We start from the raw sequence: 20,356 nt of genomic DNA, 5'->3' as shown, positions 1-20,356 counted from the left end.
ATACAGTATAGTACAGTTCAGATACAGTATAGTACAGTTCAGATACAGTATAGTACAGTTCAGATACAGTATAGTACAGTTCAGATACAGTATTGTACAGTTCAGATACAGTATAGTACAGTTCAGATACAGTATAGTACAGTATGTACAGTTCCGATACAGTATAGTACAGTACAGTTCAGATACAGTATAGTACAGTACAGTTCAGATACAGTATAGTACAGTACAGTTCAGATACAGTATAGTACAGTTCAGATACAGTATCTTACAGTTCAGATACAGTTCAGATACAGTATAGTATAGTTCAGATACAGTTCAGATACAGTATAGTACAGTTCAGATACAGTATAGTACAGTTCAGATACAGTATGTACAGTTCAGATACAGTATAGTACAGTATGTGCAGTTCAGATACAGTATAGTACAGTTCAGATACAGTTCAGATACAGTATAGTACAGTATGTACAGTTCAGATACAGTATAGTACAGTATGTACAGTTCAGATACAGTATAGTACAGTATAGTACAGTTCAGATACAGTATAGTACAGTTCAGATACAGTATAGTACCGTATAGTACAGTTCAGATACAGTATAGTACAGTTCAGATACAGTTCAGATACAGTTCAGATACAGTATAGTACAGTTCAGATACAGTATGTACAGTTCAGATACAGTATAGTACAGTTCAGATACAGTATAGTACAGTTCAGATACAGTATAGTACAGTTCAGATACAGTATAGTACCGTATAGTACAGTTCGGATACAGTATAGTACAGTTCGGATACAGTATAGTACAGTTCAGATACAGTATAGTACAGTTCAGATACAGTATAGTACCGATACAGTATTGTACAGTTCAGATACAGTATAGTACAGTTCAGATACAGTATAGTACAGTATAGTACAGTTCAGATACAGTATAGTACCGTATAGTACAGTTCAGATACCGTATAGTACAGTTCAGATACAGTATAGTACAGTTCAGATACAGTATAGTACCGTATAGTACAGTTCAGATACAGTATAGTATAGTACAGTTCAGATACAGTATAGTACAGTTCAGATACAGTATAGTACCGTATAGTATAGTTCGGATACAGTATAGTATAGTTCGGATACAGTATAGTACAGTTCGGATACAGTATAGTACAGTTCGGATACAGTATAGTACAGTTCAGATACAGTATAGTACAGTTCAGATACAGTATAGTACAGTTCAGATACAGTATAGTACAGTTCAGATACAGTATAGTACAGTTCAGATACAGTATAGTACAGTTCGGATACAGTATAGTACAGTTCGGATACAGTATAGTACAGTTCGGATACAGTATAGTACAGTTCGGATACAGTTCGGATACAGTATAGTACAGTTCGGATACAGTATAGTACAGTTCGGATACAGTATAGTACAGTTCGGATACAGTTCAGATACAGTATGTACAGTTCAGATACAGTATAGTACAGTATGTACAGTTCAGATACAGTATAGTACAGTATGTACAGTTCAGATACAGTATAGTACAGTATGTACAGTTCAGATACAGTATAGTACAGTATGTACAGTTCAGATACAGTATAGTACAGTATGTACAGTTCAGATACAGTATAGTACAGTTCAGATACAGTATAGTACAGTATAGTACAGTTCAGATACAGTATAGTACCGTATAGTACAGTTCAGATACAGTTCAGATACAGTATGTACAGTTCAGATACAGTATAGTACAGTTCAGATACAGTATAGTACAGTATAGTACAGTTCAGATACAGTATAGTACAGTTCAGATACAGTATAGTACAGTATGTACAGTTCAGATACAGTATAGTACAGTTCAGATACAGTATAGTACAGTTCAGATACAGTATAGTACAGTTCAGATACAGTATAGTACAGTATAGTACAGTTCAGATACAGTATAGTACAGTATGTACAGTTCAGATACAGTATAGTACAGTATGTACAGTTCAGATACAGTATAGTACAGTTCAGATACAGTATAGTACAGTATAGTACAGTTCAGATACAGTATAGTACAGTATGTACAGTTCAGATACAGTATAGTACAGTATAGTACAGTTCAGATACAGTATAGTACAGTTCAGATACAGTATAGTACAGTTCAGATACAGTATGTACAGTTCAGATACAGTATAGTACAGTTCAGATACAGTATAGTACAGTATGTACAGTTCAGATACAGTATAGTACAGTTCAGATACAGTATAGTACAGTTCAGATACAGTATAGTACAGTTCAGATACAGTATTGTACAGTTCAGATACAGTATTGTACAGTTCAGATACAGTATTGTACAGTTCAGATACAGTATGTACAGTTCAGATACAGTACAGTTCAGATACAGTATAGTACAGTTCAGATACAGTATAGTACAGTACAGTTCAGATACAGTATTGTACAGTTCAGATACAGTATAGTACAGTTCAGAAACAGTATAGTACAGTTCAGAAACAGTATAGTACAGTTCAGAAACAGTATAGTACAGTTCAGATACAGTATGTACAGTTCAGATACAGTATAGTACAGTTCAGATACAGTATAATACAGTTCAGATACAGTATAGTACTGCATGTACAGTTCAGATACAGTATAGTACAGTTCAGATACAGTATAGTACTGTATGTACAGTTCAGATACAGTATAGTACAGTTCAGATACAGTTCAGATACAGTATAGTACAGTTCGGATACAGTATAGTACAGTTCGGATACAGTATAGTACAGTTCGGATACAGTATAGTACAGTTCAGATACAGTATAGTACAGTTCAGATACAGTATAGTACAGTTCAGATACAGTATAGTACAGTTCAGATACAGTATAGTACAGTACAGTTCAGATACAGTATGTACAGTTCAGATACAGTATAGTACAGTATGTACAGTTCAGATACAGTATAGTACAGTATGTACAGTTCAGATACAGTATAGTACAGTTCAGATACAGTATAGTACAGTTCAGATACAGTATGTACAGTTCAGATACAGTATAGTACAGTTCAGATACAGTATAGTACAGTTCAGATACTGTATGTACAGTTCAGATACTGTATGTACAGTTCAGATACTGTATAGTACAGTTCAGATACAGTATAGTACAGTATGTACAGTTCCGATACAGTATAGTACAGTACAGTTCAGATACAGTATAGTACAGTACAGTTCAGATACAGTACAGTTCAGATACAGTATAGTACAGTACAGTTCAGATACAGTATAGTACAGTACAGTTCAGATACAGTATAGTACAGTTCAGATACAGTATCTTACAGTTCAGATACAGTTCAGATACAGTATAGTACAGTTCAGATACAGTTCAGATACAGTATAGTACAGTTCAGATACAGTATGTACAGTTCAGATACAGTATAGTACAGTATGTACAGTTCAGATACAGTATAGTACAGTATGTACAGTTCAGATACAGTATAGTACAGTACAGTTCAGATACAGTATAGTACAGTTCAGATAAAGTATAGTACAGTTCAGATACAGTATAGTACAGTTCAGATACAGTATAGTACAGTTGAGATACAGTATAGTACAGTATGTACAGTTCCGATACAGTATAGTACAGTACAGTTCAGATACAGTATAGTACAGTACAGTTCAGATACAGTATAGTACAGTACAGTTCAGATACAGTATAGTACAGTTCAGATACAGTATCTTACAGTTCAGATACAGGTCAGATACAGTATAGTATAGTTCAGATACAGTTCAGATACAGTATAGTACAGTTCAGATACAGTTCAGATACAGTATAGTACAGTTCAGATACAGTATGTACAGTTCAGATACAGTATAGTACAGTATGTACAGTTCAGATACAGTATAGTACAGTTCAGATACAGTTCAGATACAGTATAGTACAGTATGTACAGTTCAGATACAGTATAGTACAGTATAGTACAGTTCAGATACAGTATAGTACAGTTCAGATACAGTATAGTACCGTATAGTACAGTTCAGATACAGTATAGTACAGTTCAGATACAGTTCAGATACAGTTCAGATACAGTATAGTACAGTTCAGATACAGTATGTACAGTTCAGATACAGTATAGTACAGTTCAGATACAGTATAGTACAGTTCAGATACAGTATAGTACAGTTCAGATACAGTATAGTACAGTTCAGATACAGTATAGTACCGTATAGTACAGTTCAGATACAGTATAGTACCGTATAGTACAGTTCGGATACAGTATAGTACAGTTCGGATACAGTATAGTAAAGTTCGGATACAGTATAGTACAGTTCGGATACAGTATAGTACAGTTCAGATACAGTATAGTACCGTATAGTACAGTTCAGATACAGTATAGTACAGTTCAGATACAGTATAGTACAGTTCGGATACAGTATAGTAAAGTTCGGATACAGTATAGTACAGTTCGGATACAGTATAGTACAGTTCAGATACAGTATAGTACCGTATAGTACAGTTCAGATACAGTATAGTACAGTTCAGATACAGTATAGTACAGTATAGTACAGTTCAGATACAGTATAGTACCGTATAGTACAGTTCAGATACCGTATAGTACAGTTCAGATACAGTATAGTACAGTTCAGATACAGTATAGTACCGTATAGTACAGTTCAGATACAGTATAGTATAGTACAGTTCAGATACAGTATAGTACAGTTCAGATACGGTATAGTACTGTATAGTATAGTTCGGATACAGTATAGTACAGTTCGGATACAGTATAGTACAGTTCGGATACAGTATAGTACAGTTCGGATACAGTATAGTACAGTTCAGATACAGTATAGTACAGTTCAGATACAGTATAGTACAGTTCAGATACAGTATAGTACAGTTCGGATACAGTATAGTACAGTTCGGATACAGTATAGTACAGTTCGGATACAGTTCGGATACAGTATAGTACAGTTCGGATACAGTATAGTACAGTTCGGATACAGTATAGTACAGTTCGGATACAGTTCAGATACAGTATGTACAGTTCAGATACAGTACAGTACAGTACAGTTTGGATACAGTATAGTACAGTACAGTTTGGATACAGTATAGTACAGTACAGTTTGGATACAGTATAGTACAGTACAGTTTGGATACAGTATAGTACAGTATAGTACAGTTCGGATACAGTATAGTACAGTTCGGATACAGTATAGTACAGTTCAGATACAGTATAGTACCGTATAGTACAGTTCAGATACAGTATAGTACAGTATGTACAGTTCAGATACAGTATAGTACAGTATGTACAGTTCAGATGCAGTATAGTACAGTATGTACAGTTCAGATACAGTATAGTACAGTATGTACAGTTCAGATACAGTATAGTACAGTTCAGATACAGTATAGTACCGTATAGTACAGTTCAGATACAGTATAGTACCGTATAGTACAGTTCAGATACAGTTCAGATACAGTATGTACAGTTCAGATACAGTATAGTACAGTATGTACAGTTCAGATACAGTATAGTACAGTTCAAATACAGTATAGTACAGTATATACAGTTCAGATACAGTATGTACAGTTCAGATACAGTATAGTACAGTTCAGATACAGTATAGTACAGTATAGTACAGTTCAGATACAGTATAGTACAGTTCAGATACAGTATAGTACAGTATGTACAGTTCAGATACAGTATAGTACAGTTCAGATACAGTATAGTACAGTTCAGATACAGTATAGTACAGTTCAGATACAGTATAGTACAGTTCAGATACAGTATGTACAGTTCAGATACAGTATAGTACAGTTCAGATACAGTATAGTACAGTATGTACAGTTCAATCACAGTATAGTACAGTATAGTACAGTTCAGATACAGTATATACAGTTCAGATACAGTATAGTACAGTTCAGATACAGTATAGTACAGTATAGTACAGTTCAGATACAGTATAGTACAGTTCAGATACAGTATAGTACAGTTCAGATACAGTATAGTACAGTTCAGATACAGTATAGTACAGTTCAGATACAGTATGTACAGTTCAGATACAGTATAGTACAGTTCAGATACAGTATAGTACAGTATGTACAGTTCAATCACAGTATAGTACAGTATAGTACAGTTCAGATACAGTATATACAGTTCAGATACAGTATAGTACAGTTCAGATACAGTATAGTACAGTATAGTACTGTTCAGATACAGTATAGTACAGTTCAGATACAGTATAGTACAGTTCAGATACAGTATGTACAGTTCAGATACAGCATGTACAGTTCAGATAGAGTATAGTACAGTATAGTACAGTTCAGATACAGTATTGTACAGTTCAGATACAGTATAGTACAGTTCAGATACAGTATAGTACAGTTCAGATACAGTATTGTACAGTTCAGATACAGTATTGTACAGTTCAGATACAGTATTGTACAGTTCAGATACAGTATAGTACAGTATAGTACAGTTCAGATACAGTATAGTACAGTATAGTACAGTTCAGATACAGTATAGTACAGTTCAGAAACAGTATGTACAGTTCAGATACAGTATAGTACAGTTCAGATACAGTATAGTACTGCATGTACAGTTCAGATACAGTATAGTACAGTTCAGATACAGTATAGTACTGTATGTACAGTTCAGATACAGTATAGTACAGTTCAGATACAGTATAGTACAGTTCAGATACAGTTCAGGTACAGTATAGTACAGTTCAGATACAGTATAGTACAGTTCAGATACAGTATTGTACAGTTCAGATACAGTATTGTACAGTTCAGATACAGTACAGTTCAGATACAGTACAGTTCAGATACAGTACAGTTCAGATACAGTATAGTACAGTTCAGATACAGTATTGTACAGTTCAGATACAGTATTGTACAGTTCAGATACAGTATAGTACAGTTCAGATACAGTATTGTACAGTTCAGATACAGTATTGTACAGTTCAGATACAGTATAGTACAGTATAGTACAGTTCAGATACAGTATAGTACAGTATAGTACAGTTCAGATACAGTATAGTACAGTTCAGAAACAGTATGTACAGTTCAGATACAGTATAGTACAGTTCAGATACAGTATAGTACTGCATGTACAGTTCAGATACAGTATAGTACAGTTCAGATACAGTATAGTACTGTATGTACAGTTCAGATACAGTATAGTACAGTTCAGATACAGTATAGTACAGTTCAGATACAGTATAGTACAGTTCAGATACAGTTCAGATACAGTATAGTACAGTTCGGATACAGTATAGTACAGTTCGGATACAGTATAGTACAGTTCAGATACAGTATAGTACAGTTCAGATATAGTACAGTTCAGATACAGTATAGTACAGTATAGTACAGTTCAGATACAGTATAGTACCGTATGTACAGTTCAGATACAGTATAGTACAGTATGTACAGTTCAGATACAGTATAGTACAGTTCAGATACAGTATAGTACAGTTCAGATACAGTATGTACAGTTCAGATACAGTATGTACAGTTCAGATACAGTATGTACAGTTCAGATACAGTATGTACAGTTCAGATACAGTATAGTACAGTTCAGATACAGTATGTACAGTTCAGATACAGTATAGTACCGTATAGTATATTTCGGATACAGTATAGTACAGTTCGGATACAGTATAGTACAGTTTGGATACAGTATAGTACAGTTCGGATACAGTATAGTACAGTTCGGATACAGTATAGTACAGTTCGGATACAGTATAGTACAGTTCGGATACAGTATAGTACAGTTCGGATACAGTATAGTACAGTTCGAATACAGTATAGTACCGTATAGTACAGTTCAGATACAGTATAGTACCGTATAGTACAGTTCAGATACAGTATAGTACCGTATAGTACAGTTCAGATACCGTATAGTACAGTTCAGATACAGTATAGTACAGTTCAGATACAGTATAGTACCGTATAGTACAGTTCAGATACAGTATAGTATAGTACAGTTCAGATACAGTATAGTACAGTTCAGATACAGTATGTACAGTTCAGATAGAGTATGTACAGTTCAGATACAGTATGTACAGTTCGGATACAGTATAGTATAGTTCGGATACAGTATAATACAGTTCGGATACAGTATAGTACAGTTCGGATACAGTATAGTACAGTTCAGATACAGTATAGTACAGTTCAGATACAGTATAGTACAGTATAGTACAGTTCGGATACAGTATAGTACAGTTCGGATACAGTATAGTACAGTTCGGATACAGTTCGGATACAGTTCGGATACAGTTCGGATACAGTATAGTACAGTTCGGATACAGTATAGTACAGTTCGGATACAGTTCGGATACAGTATGTACAGTTCAGATACAGTATAGTACAGTACAGTTTGGATACAGTATAGTACAGTACAGTTTGGATACAGTATAGTACAGTACAGTTTGGATACAGTATAGTACAGTATAGTACAGTTCGGATACAGTATAGTACAGTTCGGATACAGTATAGTACAGTTCAGATACAGTATAGTACCGTATAGTACAGTTCAGATACAGTATAGTACAGTATGTACAGTTCAGATACAGTATAGTACAGTATGTACAGTTCAGATACAGTATAGTACAGTTCAGATACAGTATAGTACCGTATAGTACAGTTCAGATACAGTATAGTACCGTATAGTACAGTTCAGATACAGTATAGTACAGTATGTACAGTTCAGATACAGTATAGTACAGTATGTACAGTTCAGATACAGTATAGTACAGTTCAGATACAGTATTGTACAGTTCAAATACAGTATAGTACAGTATATACAGTTCAGATACAGTATGTACAGTTCAGATACAGTATGTACAGTTCAGATACAGTATAGTACAGTATAGTACAGTTCAGATACAGTATAGTACAGTTCAGATACAGTATAGTACAGTATGTACAGTTCAGATACAGTATAGTACAGTTCAGATACAGTATAGTACAGTTCAGATACAGTATAGTACAGTTCAGATACAGTATGTACAGTTCAGATACAGTATAGTACAGTTCAGATACAGTATAGTACAGTATGTACAGTTCAGATACAGTATAGTACAGTATAGTACAGTTCAGATACAGTATATACAGTTCAGATACAGTATAGTACAGTTCAGATACAGTATAGTACAGTATAGTACAGTTCAGATACAGTATAGTACAGTTCAGATACAGTATAGTACAGTTCAGATACAGTATGTACAGTTCAGATACAGTATAGTACAGTTCAGATACAGTATAGTACACTATGTACAGTTCAGATACAGTATAGTACAGTATAGTACAGTTCGGATACAGTATAGTACAGTTCGGATACAGTATAGTACAGTTCAGATACAGTATAGTACAGTTCGGATACAGTATAGTACAGTTCGGATACAGTATAGTACAGTATAGTACAGTTCGGATACAGTATAGTACAGTTCGGATACAGTATAGTACAGTATAGTACAGTTCGGATACAGTATAGTACAGTTCGGATACAGTATAGTACAGTTCGGATACAGTATAGTACAGTTCAGATACAGTACAGTACAGTTCAGATACAGTATAGTACAGTTCGGATACAGTATAGTACAGTTCAGATACAGTATACTACAGGGAGATGACAGAGGCATGGCACGTTTTCCCATGACAGGAGTGTGGTTTACAGTTACATGATATGACTTAGTGAAGTGTGACGGGATATTGTTTAGAGTTGAAGTTAAACCGCGTTGAGAAGATGATAGGTCGGTACGTGTCGTGTTGGATTTTTGTTTTTGTGTCTCGTCTCCTCTGACATTAAGACTACGTTATGTTGATCATTTGAACACATCGACTGACGACTCGTTGATGCTACGTGATGTCTCAATGCCCCGGTATTGCTACATCTAAGCTGACACAACCTATCTGACATCGTGAACCATTGGAAGGATCAAGAGCCGTAATAAGAAACAAGCAATAAAACAATAAAACAATAAACAAAACCTCACAACTAGTTCAAGACAGATCAGTCGGCTGTATTTTCTTGTGTGCAGTTTGTACGCTTGTTTTTTGGATACTAGTTGTACCTGTCAGTACCTGGATCTAGTTGTTCCTGTCTGTACCTGGATACTAGTTGTTCCTGTCAGTACCTGGATCTAGTTGTACCTGTCTGCATCAGTACCTGGATCTAGTCGTTCCTGTCTGCATCAGTACCTGGATCTAGTTGTTCCTGTCTGTACCTGGATCTAGTTGTTCCTGTCAGTACCTGGATCTAGTTGTACCTGTCTGCATCAGTACCTGGATCTAGTCGTTCCTGTCAGTACCTGGATCTAGTTGTACCTGTCTGCATCAGTACCTGGATCTAGTTGTTCCTGTCTGTACCTGGATCTAGTTGTTCCTGTCAGTACCTGGATCTAGTTGTACCTGTCTGCATCAGTACCTGGATCTAGTTGTACCTGTCTGCAGCAGTACCTGGATCTATCTACCTGTCTGTACCTGGATCTAGTTGTTCCTGTCAGTACCTGGATCTAGTTGTTCCTGTCAGTACCTGGATCTAGTTGTTCCTGTCTGTACCTGGATCTAGTTGTTCCTGTCAGTACCTGGATCTAGTTGTTCCTGTCTGCATCAGTACCTGGATCTAGTTGTTCCTGTCAGTACCTGGATCTAGTTGTACCTGTCTGCATCAGTACCTGGATCTAGTTGTTCCTGTCAGTACCTGGATCTAGTTGTTCCTGTCAGTCCCTGGATCTAGTTGTTCCTGTCAGTACCTGGATCTAGTTGTTCCTGTCAGTACCTGGATCTAGTTGTTCCTGTCAAGAGCAGTACCTGGATCTAGTTGTTCCTGTCAGTACCTGGATCTAGTTGTTCCTGTCAGTACCTGGATCTAGTTGTTCCTGTCAGTACCTGGATCTAGTTGTACCTGTCAGTACCTGGATCTAGTTGTACCTGTCAGTACCTGGATCTAGTTGTTCCTGTCATCAGTACCTGGATCTAGTACCTGTCTGCATCTAGGATTGTTCCTGTCAGTACCTGGATCTAGTTGTTCCTGTCTGCAGCAGTACCTGGATCTAGTTGTTCCTGTCAGTACCTGGATCTAGTTGTACCTGTCTGCATCAGTACCTGGATCTAGTTGTACCTGTCAGTACCTGGATCTAGTTGTTCCTGTCAGTACCTGGATCTAGTTGTACCTGTCTGCATCAGTACCTGGATCTAGTTGTACCTGTCAGTACCTGGATCTAGTTGTACCTGTCTGCATCAGTACCTGGATCTAGTTGTACCTGTCTGCATCAGTACCTGGATCTAGTTGTTCCTGTCTGCATCAGTACCTGGATCTAGTTGTACCTGTCAGTACCTGGATCTAGTTGTTCCTGTCAGTACCTGGATCTAGTTGTTCCTGTCTGTCACCTGTCTGCAGTACAGTTCCTGTCTGTACCTGGATCTAGTTGTTCCTGTCTGCATCAGTACCTGGATCTAGTTGTTCCTGTCTGCATCAGTACCTGGATCTAGTTGTACCTGTCAGTACCTGGATCTAGTTGTTCCTGTCTGTACCTGGATCTAGTTGTACCTGTCTGCATCAGTACCTGGATCTAGTTGTTCCTGTCTGCATCAGTACCTGGATTTAGTTGTACCTGTCAGTACCTGGATCTAGTTGTTCCTGTCTGTACCTGGATCTAGTTGTACCTGTCTGCATCAGTACCTGGATCTAGTTGTTCCTGTCTGTACCTGGATCTAGTTGTTCCTGTCTGTACCTGGATCTAGTTGTGCCTGTCTGCATCAGTACCTGGATCTAGTTGTTCCTGTCTGCAGCAGTACCTGGATCTAGTTGTTCCTGTCAGTACCTGGATCTAGTTGTTCCTGTCTGTACCTGGATCTAGTTGTTCCTGTCTGCATCAGTACCTGGATCTAGTTGTTCCTGTCAGTACCTGGATCTAGTTGTTCCTGTCTGTACCTGGATCTAGTTGTTCCTGTCAGTACCTGGATCTAGTTGTTCCTGTCTGTACCTGGATCTAGTTGTTCCTGTCAAGAGCAGTACCTGGATCTAGTTGTTCCTGTCAAGAGCAGTACCTGGATCTAGTTGTTCCTGTCTGTACCTGGATCTAGTTGTTCCTGTCTGTACCTGGATCTAGTTGTTCCTGTCTAGAGCAGTACCTGGATCTAGTTGTTCCTGTCAAGAGCAGTACCTGGATCTAGTTGTACCTGTCTGCATCAGTACCTGGATCTAGTTGTTCCTGTCAGTACCTGGATCTAGTTGTTCCTGTCAGTACCTGGATCTAGTTGTTCCTGTCTGTACCTGGATCTAGTTGTACCTGTCTGCATCAGTACCTGGATCTAGTTGTTCCTGTCAGTACCTGGATCTAGTTGTACCTGTCTGCAGCAGTACCTGGATCTAGTTGTTCCTGTCAGTACCTGGATCTAGTTGTTCCTGTCAGTACCTGGATCTAGTCAGTACCTGGATCTAGTTGTTCCTGTCAGTACCTGGATCTAGTTGTTCCTGTCAGTACCTGGATCTAGTTGTACCTGGCATCAGTACCTGGATCTGTTGTTCCTGTCAGTACCTGGATCTAGTTGTTCCTGTCTGCATCAGTACCTGGATCTAGTTGTACAGTTGTTCAGTACCTGGATCTAGTTGTTCCTGTCTGCAGTACCTGGATCTAGTTGTTCCTGTCAGTACCTGGATCTAGTTGTTCCTGTCTGCATCAGTACCTGGATCTAGTTGTTCCTGTCTGCATCAGTACCTGGATCTAGTTGTTCCTGTCAGTACCTGGATCTAGTTGTTCCTGTCTGCATCAGTACCTGGATCTAGTTGTTCCTGTTCCTGGATCTGTTGTTCCTGTCTGTACCTGTACCTGGATCTAGTTGTTCCTGTCTGTACCTGGATCTAGTACCTGGATCTAGTTGTTCCTGTCTGTACCTGGATCTAGTTGTTCCTGTCTGTACCTGGATCTAGTTGTTCCTGCATCAGTACCTGGATCTAGTTGTTCCTGTCAGTACCTGGATCTAGTTGTTCCTGCATCAGTACCTGGATCTAGTTGTTCCTGTCAAGAGCAGTACCTGGATCTAGTTGTTCCTATCTGCATCAGTACCTGGATCTAGTTGTTCCTGTCAGTACCTGGATCTAGTTGTTCCTATCTGCATCAGTACCTGGATCTAGTTGTTCCTGTCAAGAGCAGTACCTGGATCTAGTTGTTCCTGTCAAGAGCAGTACCTGGATCTAGTTGTACCTGTCTGCATCAGTACCTGGATCTAGTTGTACCTGTCTGCATCAGTACCTGGATCTAGTTGTACCTGTCAGTACCTGGATCTAGTTGTTCCTGTCAGTACCTGGATCTAGTTGTTCCTGTCTGTACCTGGATCTAGTTGTTCCTGTCTGTACCTGGATCTAGTTGTTCCTGTCTGTACCTGGATCTAGTTGTTCCTATCTGCATCAGTACCTGGATCTAGTTGTTCCTGTCAGTACCTGGATCTAGTTGTACCTGTCTGCATCAGTACCTGGATCTAGTTGTACCTGTCTGCATCAGTACCTGGATCTAGTTGTTCCTGTCAGTACCTGGATCTAGTTGTTCCTGTCAGTACCTGGATCTAGTTGTTCCTATCTGCATCAGTACCTGGATCTAGTTGTTCCTGTCTGTACCTGGATCTAGTTGTTCCTATCTGCATCAGTACCTGGATCTAGTTGTTCCTGTCAAGAGCAGTACCTGGATCTAGTTGTTCCTATCTGCATCAGTACCTGGATCTAGTTGTTCCTGTCAGTACCTGGATCTAGTTGTTCCTGTCAGTACCTGGATCTAGTTGTTCCTATCTGCATCAGTACCTGGATCTAGTTGTTCCTGTCAAGAGCAGTACCTGGATCTAGTTGTTCCTGTCAGTACCTGGATCTAGTTGTACCTGTCTGCATCAGTACCTGGATCTAGTTGTTCCTGTCAGTACCTGGATCTAGTTGTTCCTGGATCTAGTTGTTCCTGTCACCTGGATCTAGTTGTTCCTGTCAGTACCTGGATCTAGTTGTTCCTGTCAGTACCTGGATCTAGTTGTTCCTGTCACCTGGATCTAGTTGTTGTCTGCATCAGTACCTGGATCTAGTTGTTCCTGTCAGTACCTGGATCTAGTTGTTCCTGTCTGTACCTGGATCTAGTTGTTCCTGTCTACCTGGATCTAGTTGTTCCTGTCTGGATCTAGTTGTTCCTGTCTGTACCTGGATCTAGTTGTTCCTGTCAGCAGCAGTACCTGGATCTAGTTGTTCCTGTCTGTACCTGGATCTAGTTGTTCCTGTCAGCAGCAGTACCTGGATCTAGTTGTTCCTGTCAGTACCTGGATCTAGTTGTTCCTGACGTTTCTCTAAACCAGGCTATAGGCTACATGTGCACCACCAAGTCAGAACAGTAGAGTAAGTTATGAGGGGGGAAAGGACCAAATTGTTAGGTTGAGGAACATGGGCTACTAACAGCTTACTACACAACATACACTTAGTATTACTTTCTTAGCTACAGTATACATATCTCCCTGGCATATTACATCATTTATGCAGCAGCATACAATACATTTTTGCACTCAACTTCTTGTGCTGTGCTCACTTGAACAGGAAGGTGGCATGACGGTCCTTTCCTGTGGGCAAATTTCATCATCAAAGTCTGTCATTCTCTGGATTAATGAGTAATGTTTATGTCCAATGGCCGATGAGCACCGATACGTTTTATCTATAATCTCTCTTCATATGACAAGGATTGAAAAGGATTTGCCAGTAGATTGAAGACGTGCTTCATGGTGACTGGTAGCTAAGATTGTGAAAGTATGATGTTGACATGATCAGTCCAATCAAAGCTACAATAGATATAACATGTGACATCATTTTATCTGTGGCCAATGACCTTGAGCCTTCTTGGATGGGCACTTCTAATGTAACTCTATGGCAGCACCCAAGCGGGCTTGAACTGCCTAGCTCTCCCTGTAGATTTTGCGGTGACGCGGTGTCCCCCATGAGTGATGACAATAAAAGTGAGCATTTTTGTCACACGACACAATGCCAAAGACATCTCAAGTTGAGGGAGCGTGCAATTGGCATGCTGACTGCAGGAATGTCCACTAGAGCTGTTGTCAGATAATTTAATGTGAATTTCTCTACCATAAGCCGCCTCCAACATTGTTTTTGAGAATTTGTCCAACTGGCGTCACAACCGCAGACCACGTACGTGTATGGCGTCGGGTGGGCAATGTCAACGTTGTGAATGGTTTGCCCCATGGTGGCGGTGGGGTTATGGTATGGGCAGGCATAAGCTACGGACAACGAACACAACTGCATTTTATTGAAGGCAATTTGAATGCACAGAGATGCCGTGAAGAGATCCTGAGGCCCATGTCGTGTCATTCATCCGCTACCATCACTTCATGTTTCAGCAAGGATCTGTACACAATTCCTGGAAGCTGAAAATGTCCCAGTTCTCTCATTGCCTGCATACTCACCAGACATGTCACCCATTGAGCATGTTTGGGATGCTCTGGATCGACTCTGGATCGAGTCGTACGACAGCGTGTTTCAGTTCCCGCCAATATCCAGTACCTTCACACAGCCATTGAAGAGGAGTGGGACAACATTCCACAGACCACAATCAACATCCTGATTAACTCTGTGCCAAGCTGCATGATGCAAATGGTCACACAGATACTCACTGGTTCCACGACCCATTAAAAAAAAAGGGGTATCTGTGACCAACAGACGCATATCTGTATTCCCAGTCACTTTAAAATCCATCGATTTGGGCCTAAAGTATTTATTTCAATTGACTGACTTCATTATATGAACTGAACTGAAACTACGGAATAATCTTTGAAATTGTTGCATGTCGCGTTTAATGCTTTTGTAAATTCTATTTACTAAAAAGACCAAACTTACCAAAAATATATTAAATAGACCAACAATCTTAAAAATAACACATGTATGTTCTCTTGTTTTCAGGATGGAGACATATGATGAGAAAAACACATGTGGGATGATTTGTCTGAAATATCTGCTATTGACCTTTAACCTACTCTTCTGGGTGAGTCTGCCTGTCTGTCTGCTATTGACCTTTAACCTTTGCTTCTGGGTGAGTCTGCCTGTCTGTCTGCTATTGACCTTTAACCTTCTCTTCTGGGTGAGTCTGCCTGTCTGTCTGCTATTGACCTTTAACCTACTCTTCTGGGTGAGTCTGCCTGTCTGTTTACTATTGACCTTTAACCTTTGCTTCTGGGTGAGTCTGCCTGTCTGTCTACTATTGACCTTTAACCCTCTCTTCTGGGTGAGTCTGCCTGTCTGTCTATCTGCTATTGACCTTTAACCTTCTCTTCTGGGTGAGTGCCTGTTTGTTTATCTGCTATTGACCTTTAACCCTCTCTGGGTGAGTCTGCCTGTCTGTCTACTATTGACCTTTAACCTTCTCTTCTGGGTGCGTCTGCCTGTCTGTCTACTATTGACCTTTAACCTTCTCTTCTGGGTGAGTCTGCCTGTCTGTCTATCTACTATTGACCTTTAACCTTCTCTTCTGGGTGAGTCTGCCTGTCTACTATTGACCTTTAACCTTCTCTTCTGGGTGAGTCTACCTGTCTGTCTGTCTACTATTGACCTTTAACCTTCTCTTCTGGTTGAGTCTGCCTGTCTGTCTACTATTGACCTTTAACCTTCTCTTCTGGGTGAGTCTGCCTGTCTGTCTTGACCTTTAACCTTCTCTTCTGGGTGAGTCTGCCTGTTTGTCTACTATTGACCTTTAACCTTCTCTTCTGGGTGAGTCTGCCTGTCTGTCTATCTGCTATTGACCTTTAACCTTCTCTTCTGGGTGAGTCTGCCTGTCTGTCTATCTGCTATTGACCTTTAACCTTCTCTTCTGGGTGAGTCTGCCTGTCTGTCTGTCTACTATTGACCTTTAACCTTCTCTTCTGGGTGAGTCTGCCTGTCTGTCTATTATTGACCTTTAACCTTCTCTTCTGGGTGAGTCTGCCTGTCTGTCTGTCTACTATTGACCTTTAACCTTTGCTTCTGGGTGAGTCTGTCTGTCTGTTTACTATTGACCTTTAACCTTTGCTTCTGGGTGAGTCTGCCTGTCTGTCTACTATTGACCTTTAACCCTCTCTTCTGGGTGAGTCTGCCTGTCTGTCTATCTGCTATTGACCTTTAACCTTCTCTTCTGGGTGAGTCTGCCTGTCTGTCTATCTGCTATTGACCTTTAACCTTCTCTTCTGGGTGAGTCTGCCTGTCTGTCTGTCTACTATTGACCTTTAACCTTCTCTTCTGGGTGAGTCTGCCTGTCTGTCTATTATTGACCTTTAACCTTCTCTTCTGGGTGAGTCTGCCTGTCTGTCTGTCTACTATTGACCTTTAACCTTTGCTTCTGGGTGAGTCTGTCTGTCTGTCTATCTGCTATGTCTGTCTATCTGCTATGTCTGTTTGTCTGTCTGCCTGTCTGTCAGCCTGTCTGTCTGTCTGGCAGAACAACATCTTTTTTGGTGCAGAAATGTTGCTTAACTTGTCCTATATGTTATAACAAAGCAGTAGATTCTATAGATGGGTTTAACCCTTTGCATGTCTGTACACTAAATGAAGCTGAAACAATATCAACCGTTAAGTCTCTAACCTGTCAGCGACTGTCTCCTACTGCAGGCCTGTATTTGATTGGTGCTAGGAATCTACTAGTTATCATTTGATTGGTGCTAGGCATCTACTAGTTATCATTTGATTGGTGCTAGGCATCTACTAGTTATCATTTGATTGGTGGAATCTACTAGTTATCATCTGATTGGTGGAATCTACTAGTTATCATCTGATTGGTGGAATCTACTAGTTATCATCTGATTGGTGCTAGGAATCTACTAGTTATCATCCGATTGGTGCTAGGAATCTACTAGTTATCATCTGATTGGTGGAATCTACTAGTTATCATCTGATTGGTGCTAGGAATATACTAATCATTTGATTGGTGCTAGGAATCCACTAGTTATCATTTGATTGGTGGAATCTACTAGTTATCATCTGATTGGTGCTAGGAATCTACTAGTTATCATCTGATTGGTGCTAGGAATCTACTAGTTATCATTTGATTGGTGGAATCTACTAGTTATCATCTGATTGGTGGAATCTACTAGTTATCATGCTATTGAACATTGTCTGTGTTCTGAATTGAAATAATTTAATTTAATGGAATTGAATTGAGTGGTTTTGAATTCCACTGCTGTGTGTGTGTGTGTGTGTGTGTGTGTGTGTGTGTGTGTGTGTGTGTGTGTGTGTGTGTGTGTGTGTGTGTGTGTGTGTGTGTGTGTGTGTGTGTGTGTGTGTGTGTGTGTGTGTGTGTGTGTGTGTGTGTGTGTGTGTGTGTGTGTCCTCTCAGCTGGCAGGTGGAGTGGTGATGGCGGTGGGGGTGTGGACCCTCGTAGAGAAGAGTGACTACATCAGCCTCCTCAACTCCACCTTCTACTCTGCCTCTGCCTACATCCTCATAGCTGCCGGGGCTATCGTTGTCTTCACTGGGATCATAGGCTGCTGTGCCACCCTCAAGGAGATGAGGAGTCTGCTAATAGTGGTGATCCTCCAATCAATCAATCAACCCATAAATCAACCAATCAATCAACCAATCCTCCAATCAATCAACCAATCAACCAATCAATCAATCAACCAATCAATCCATTTACAAAGCCCTATATCAAATCAGCAGTTGTGACACAGTGTCTCGAAACCAGAAACACTCTAACACACGATATCAATCAAACGTAATGGTACACATCCACACTGGTTTTACCTTATAAACATATACCGGAAATGACATTCACACAGCTTCTTCTACACCCTCGGAAACACCCTTTACTTTCAGATCAAAATGATATTAATATAAACATTCAAATCCGTTCGCATATAAACTCCTGTCATTTAAACACACAAATAAAATGTATTTTTCAGAGGCAGAAGAAAATGGTAATAGATGTACACTACCGTTCAAAAGTTTGGAAAATATCCTTGTTTTTTTTTTTGAAAGAAAAGCACTTTTTTTTTTTTGTCCATTTAAAATAACATCAAATTTATCAGAAATACAATGTAGACATTGTTAATGTTGTAAATTACTATGGTAACGGCTGATTGTTTTTAATGGTATATCTACGTAAAGAGGCCCATTATCAGAAACCATCACTCCTGTGTTCCAATGGCACGTTAGCTAATCCAAGTAATGACATTTTGTGGCCACTAGCTGGCGATCATATAGCTTAAAGCCATTTATTAACCATAGGGAACCCAATTGAAAGAAGACAATGCTCAGATAAGTGGCTGATTTCTCTGAAAAACATAGTAATCCCCAACCAGTTGACTACTTTAAAATGGTGGAATCTCTCAATGGCAATGTCCTTGCCGAAACAGGTTTATATGCACCTAGACTCCTCTATCTACCTCTATGATATACACAGAACCGGACGAAAATACACTGTCTGAAATGCACGTGTCATAAATATCTCGCAGAATAATGCCGTGTGTGTATCTTTAAGAGTTTAGATACGGAGCCAGGAGAGAGGAATGGCATCACTGGTATGGTGGTTGGAGAGACAGAGCGAGAAGAGGTGGAGAGAGGAGGGGCTATAGAGTTTAGATACGGAGCATGAGTCACGAGAGAGGAATGAGGGGCATCACCGGTATGGTGGTTGGAGAGACAGAGCGAGAAGAGGTGGGGAGAGGAGGTGGAGAGTGAGGAGAGGAGGGACTATAGAGGAGAGAGGAATGAGGGGCATCACCGGTATGGTGGTTGGAGAGACAGAGCGAGAGTGGGGAGAGGAGGTGGAGAGTGAGGAGAGGAGGGGCTATAGAGGAGAGAGGAATGAGGGGCATCACCGGTATGGTGGTTGGAGAGACAGAGCGAGAGTGGGGAGAGGAGGTGGAGAGTGAGGAGAGGAGGGGCTATAGAGGAGAGAGGAATGAGGGGCATCACCGGTATAGTGGTTGGAGAGACAGAGCGAGAAGAGGTGGGGAGAGGAGGTGGAGAGTGAGGAGAGGAGGGACTATAGAGGAGAGAGGAATGAGGGGCATCACCGGTATGGTGGTTGGAGAGACAGAGCGAGAGTGGGGAGAGGAGGTGGAGAGTGAGGAGAGGAGGGGCTATAGAGGAGAGAGGAATGAGGGGCATCACCGGTATGGTGGTTGGAGAGACAGAGCGAGAAGAGGTGGGGAGAGGAGGGAGTGAGGAGAAGAGGGGCTATAGAGGAGAGAGGAATGAGGGGCATCACCGGTATGGTGGTTGGAGAGACAGAGCGAGAGTGGGGAGAGGAGGTGGAGAGTGAGGAGAGGAGGGGCTATAGAGGAGAGAGGAATGAGGGGCATCACCGGTATGGTGGTTGGAGAGACAGAGCGAGAGTGGGGAGAGGAGGTGGAGAGTGAGGAGAGGAGGGGCTATAGAGGAGAGAGGAATGAGG

General features: G+C 40.0%; 1 protein-coding gene across 3 annotated transcripts in view; it reads left to right on the top strand.

Moving 5' to 3' along the window:
* The window catches only part of LOC124037446 (CD151 antigen-like), a 50,452-nt gene that overhangs the window by 6,484 nt on the left and 23,612 nt on the right, over positions 1 to 20,356 (top strand). For 2 of the 3 annotated variants that reach the window (XM_046352147.1, XM_046352146.1), the window contains exons 2-3: positions 15,894 to 15,975; positions 18,295 to 18,486. In XM_046352147.1, coding sequence (XP_046208103.1) covers positions 15,895 to 15,975; positions 18,295 to 18,486 — 273 coding nt within the window. In that variant the 5' untranslated portion in view covers position 15,894. Of the gene's footprint in view, positions 1 to 15,893; positions 15,976 to 16,082; positions 16,120 to 18,294; positions 18,487 to 20,356 lie in introns of those variants that run through there. The other variant, XM_046352148.1, reaches the window with a different exon arrangement.

The sequence above is a fragment of the Oncorhynchus gorbuscha genome, linkage group LG06, assembly GCF_021184085.1.
Source record: "Oncorhynchus gorbuscha isolate QuinsamMale2020 ecotype Even-year linkage group LG06, OgorEven_v1.0, whole genome shotgun sequence".
Classification (NCBI taxonomy): Eukaryota; Metazoa; Chordata; class Actinopteri; order Salmoniformes; family Salmonidae; genus Oncorhynchus; species Oncorhynchus gorbuscha.
The sequence above is the reverse complement of the archived record's forward strand: the minus strand, read 5'-3'. Positions and strand labels throughout refer to the sequence as shown.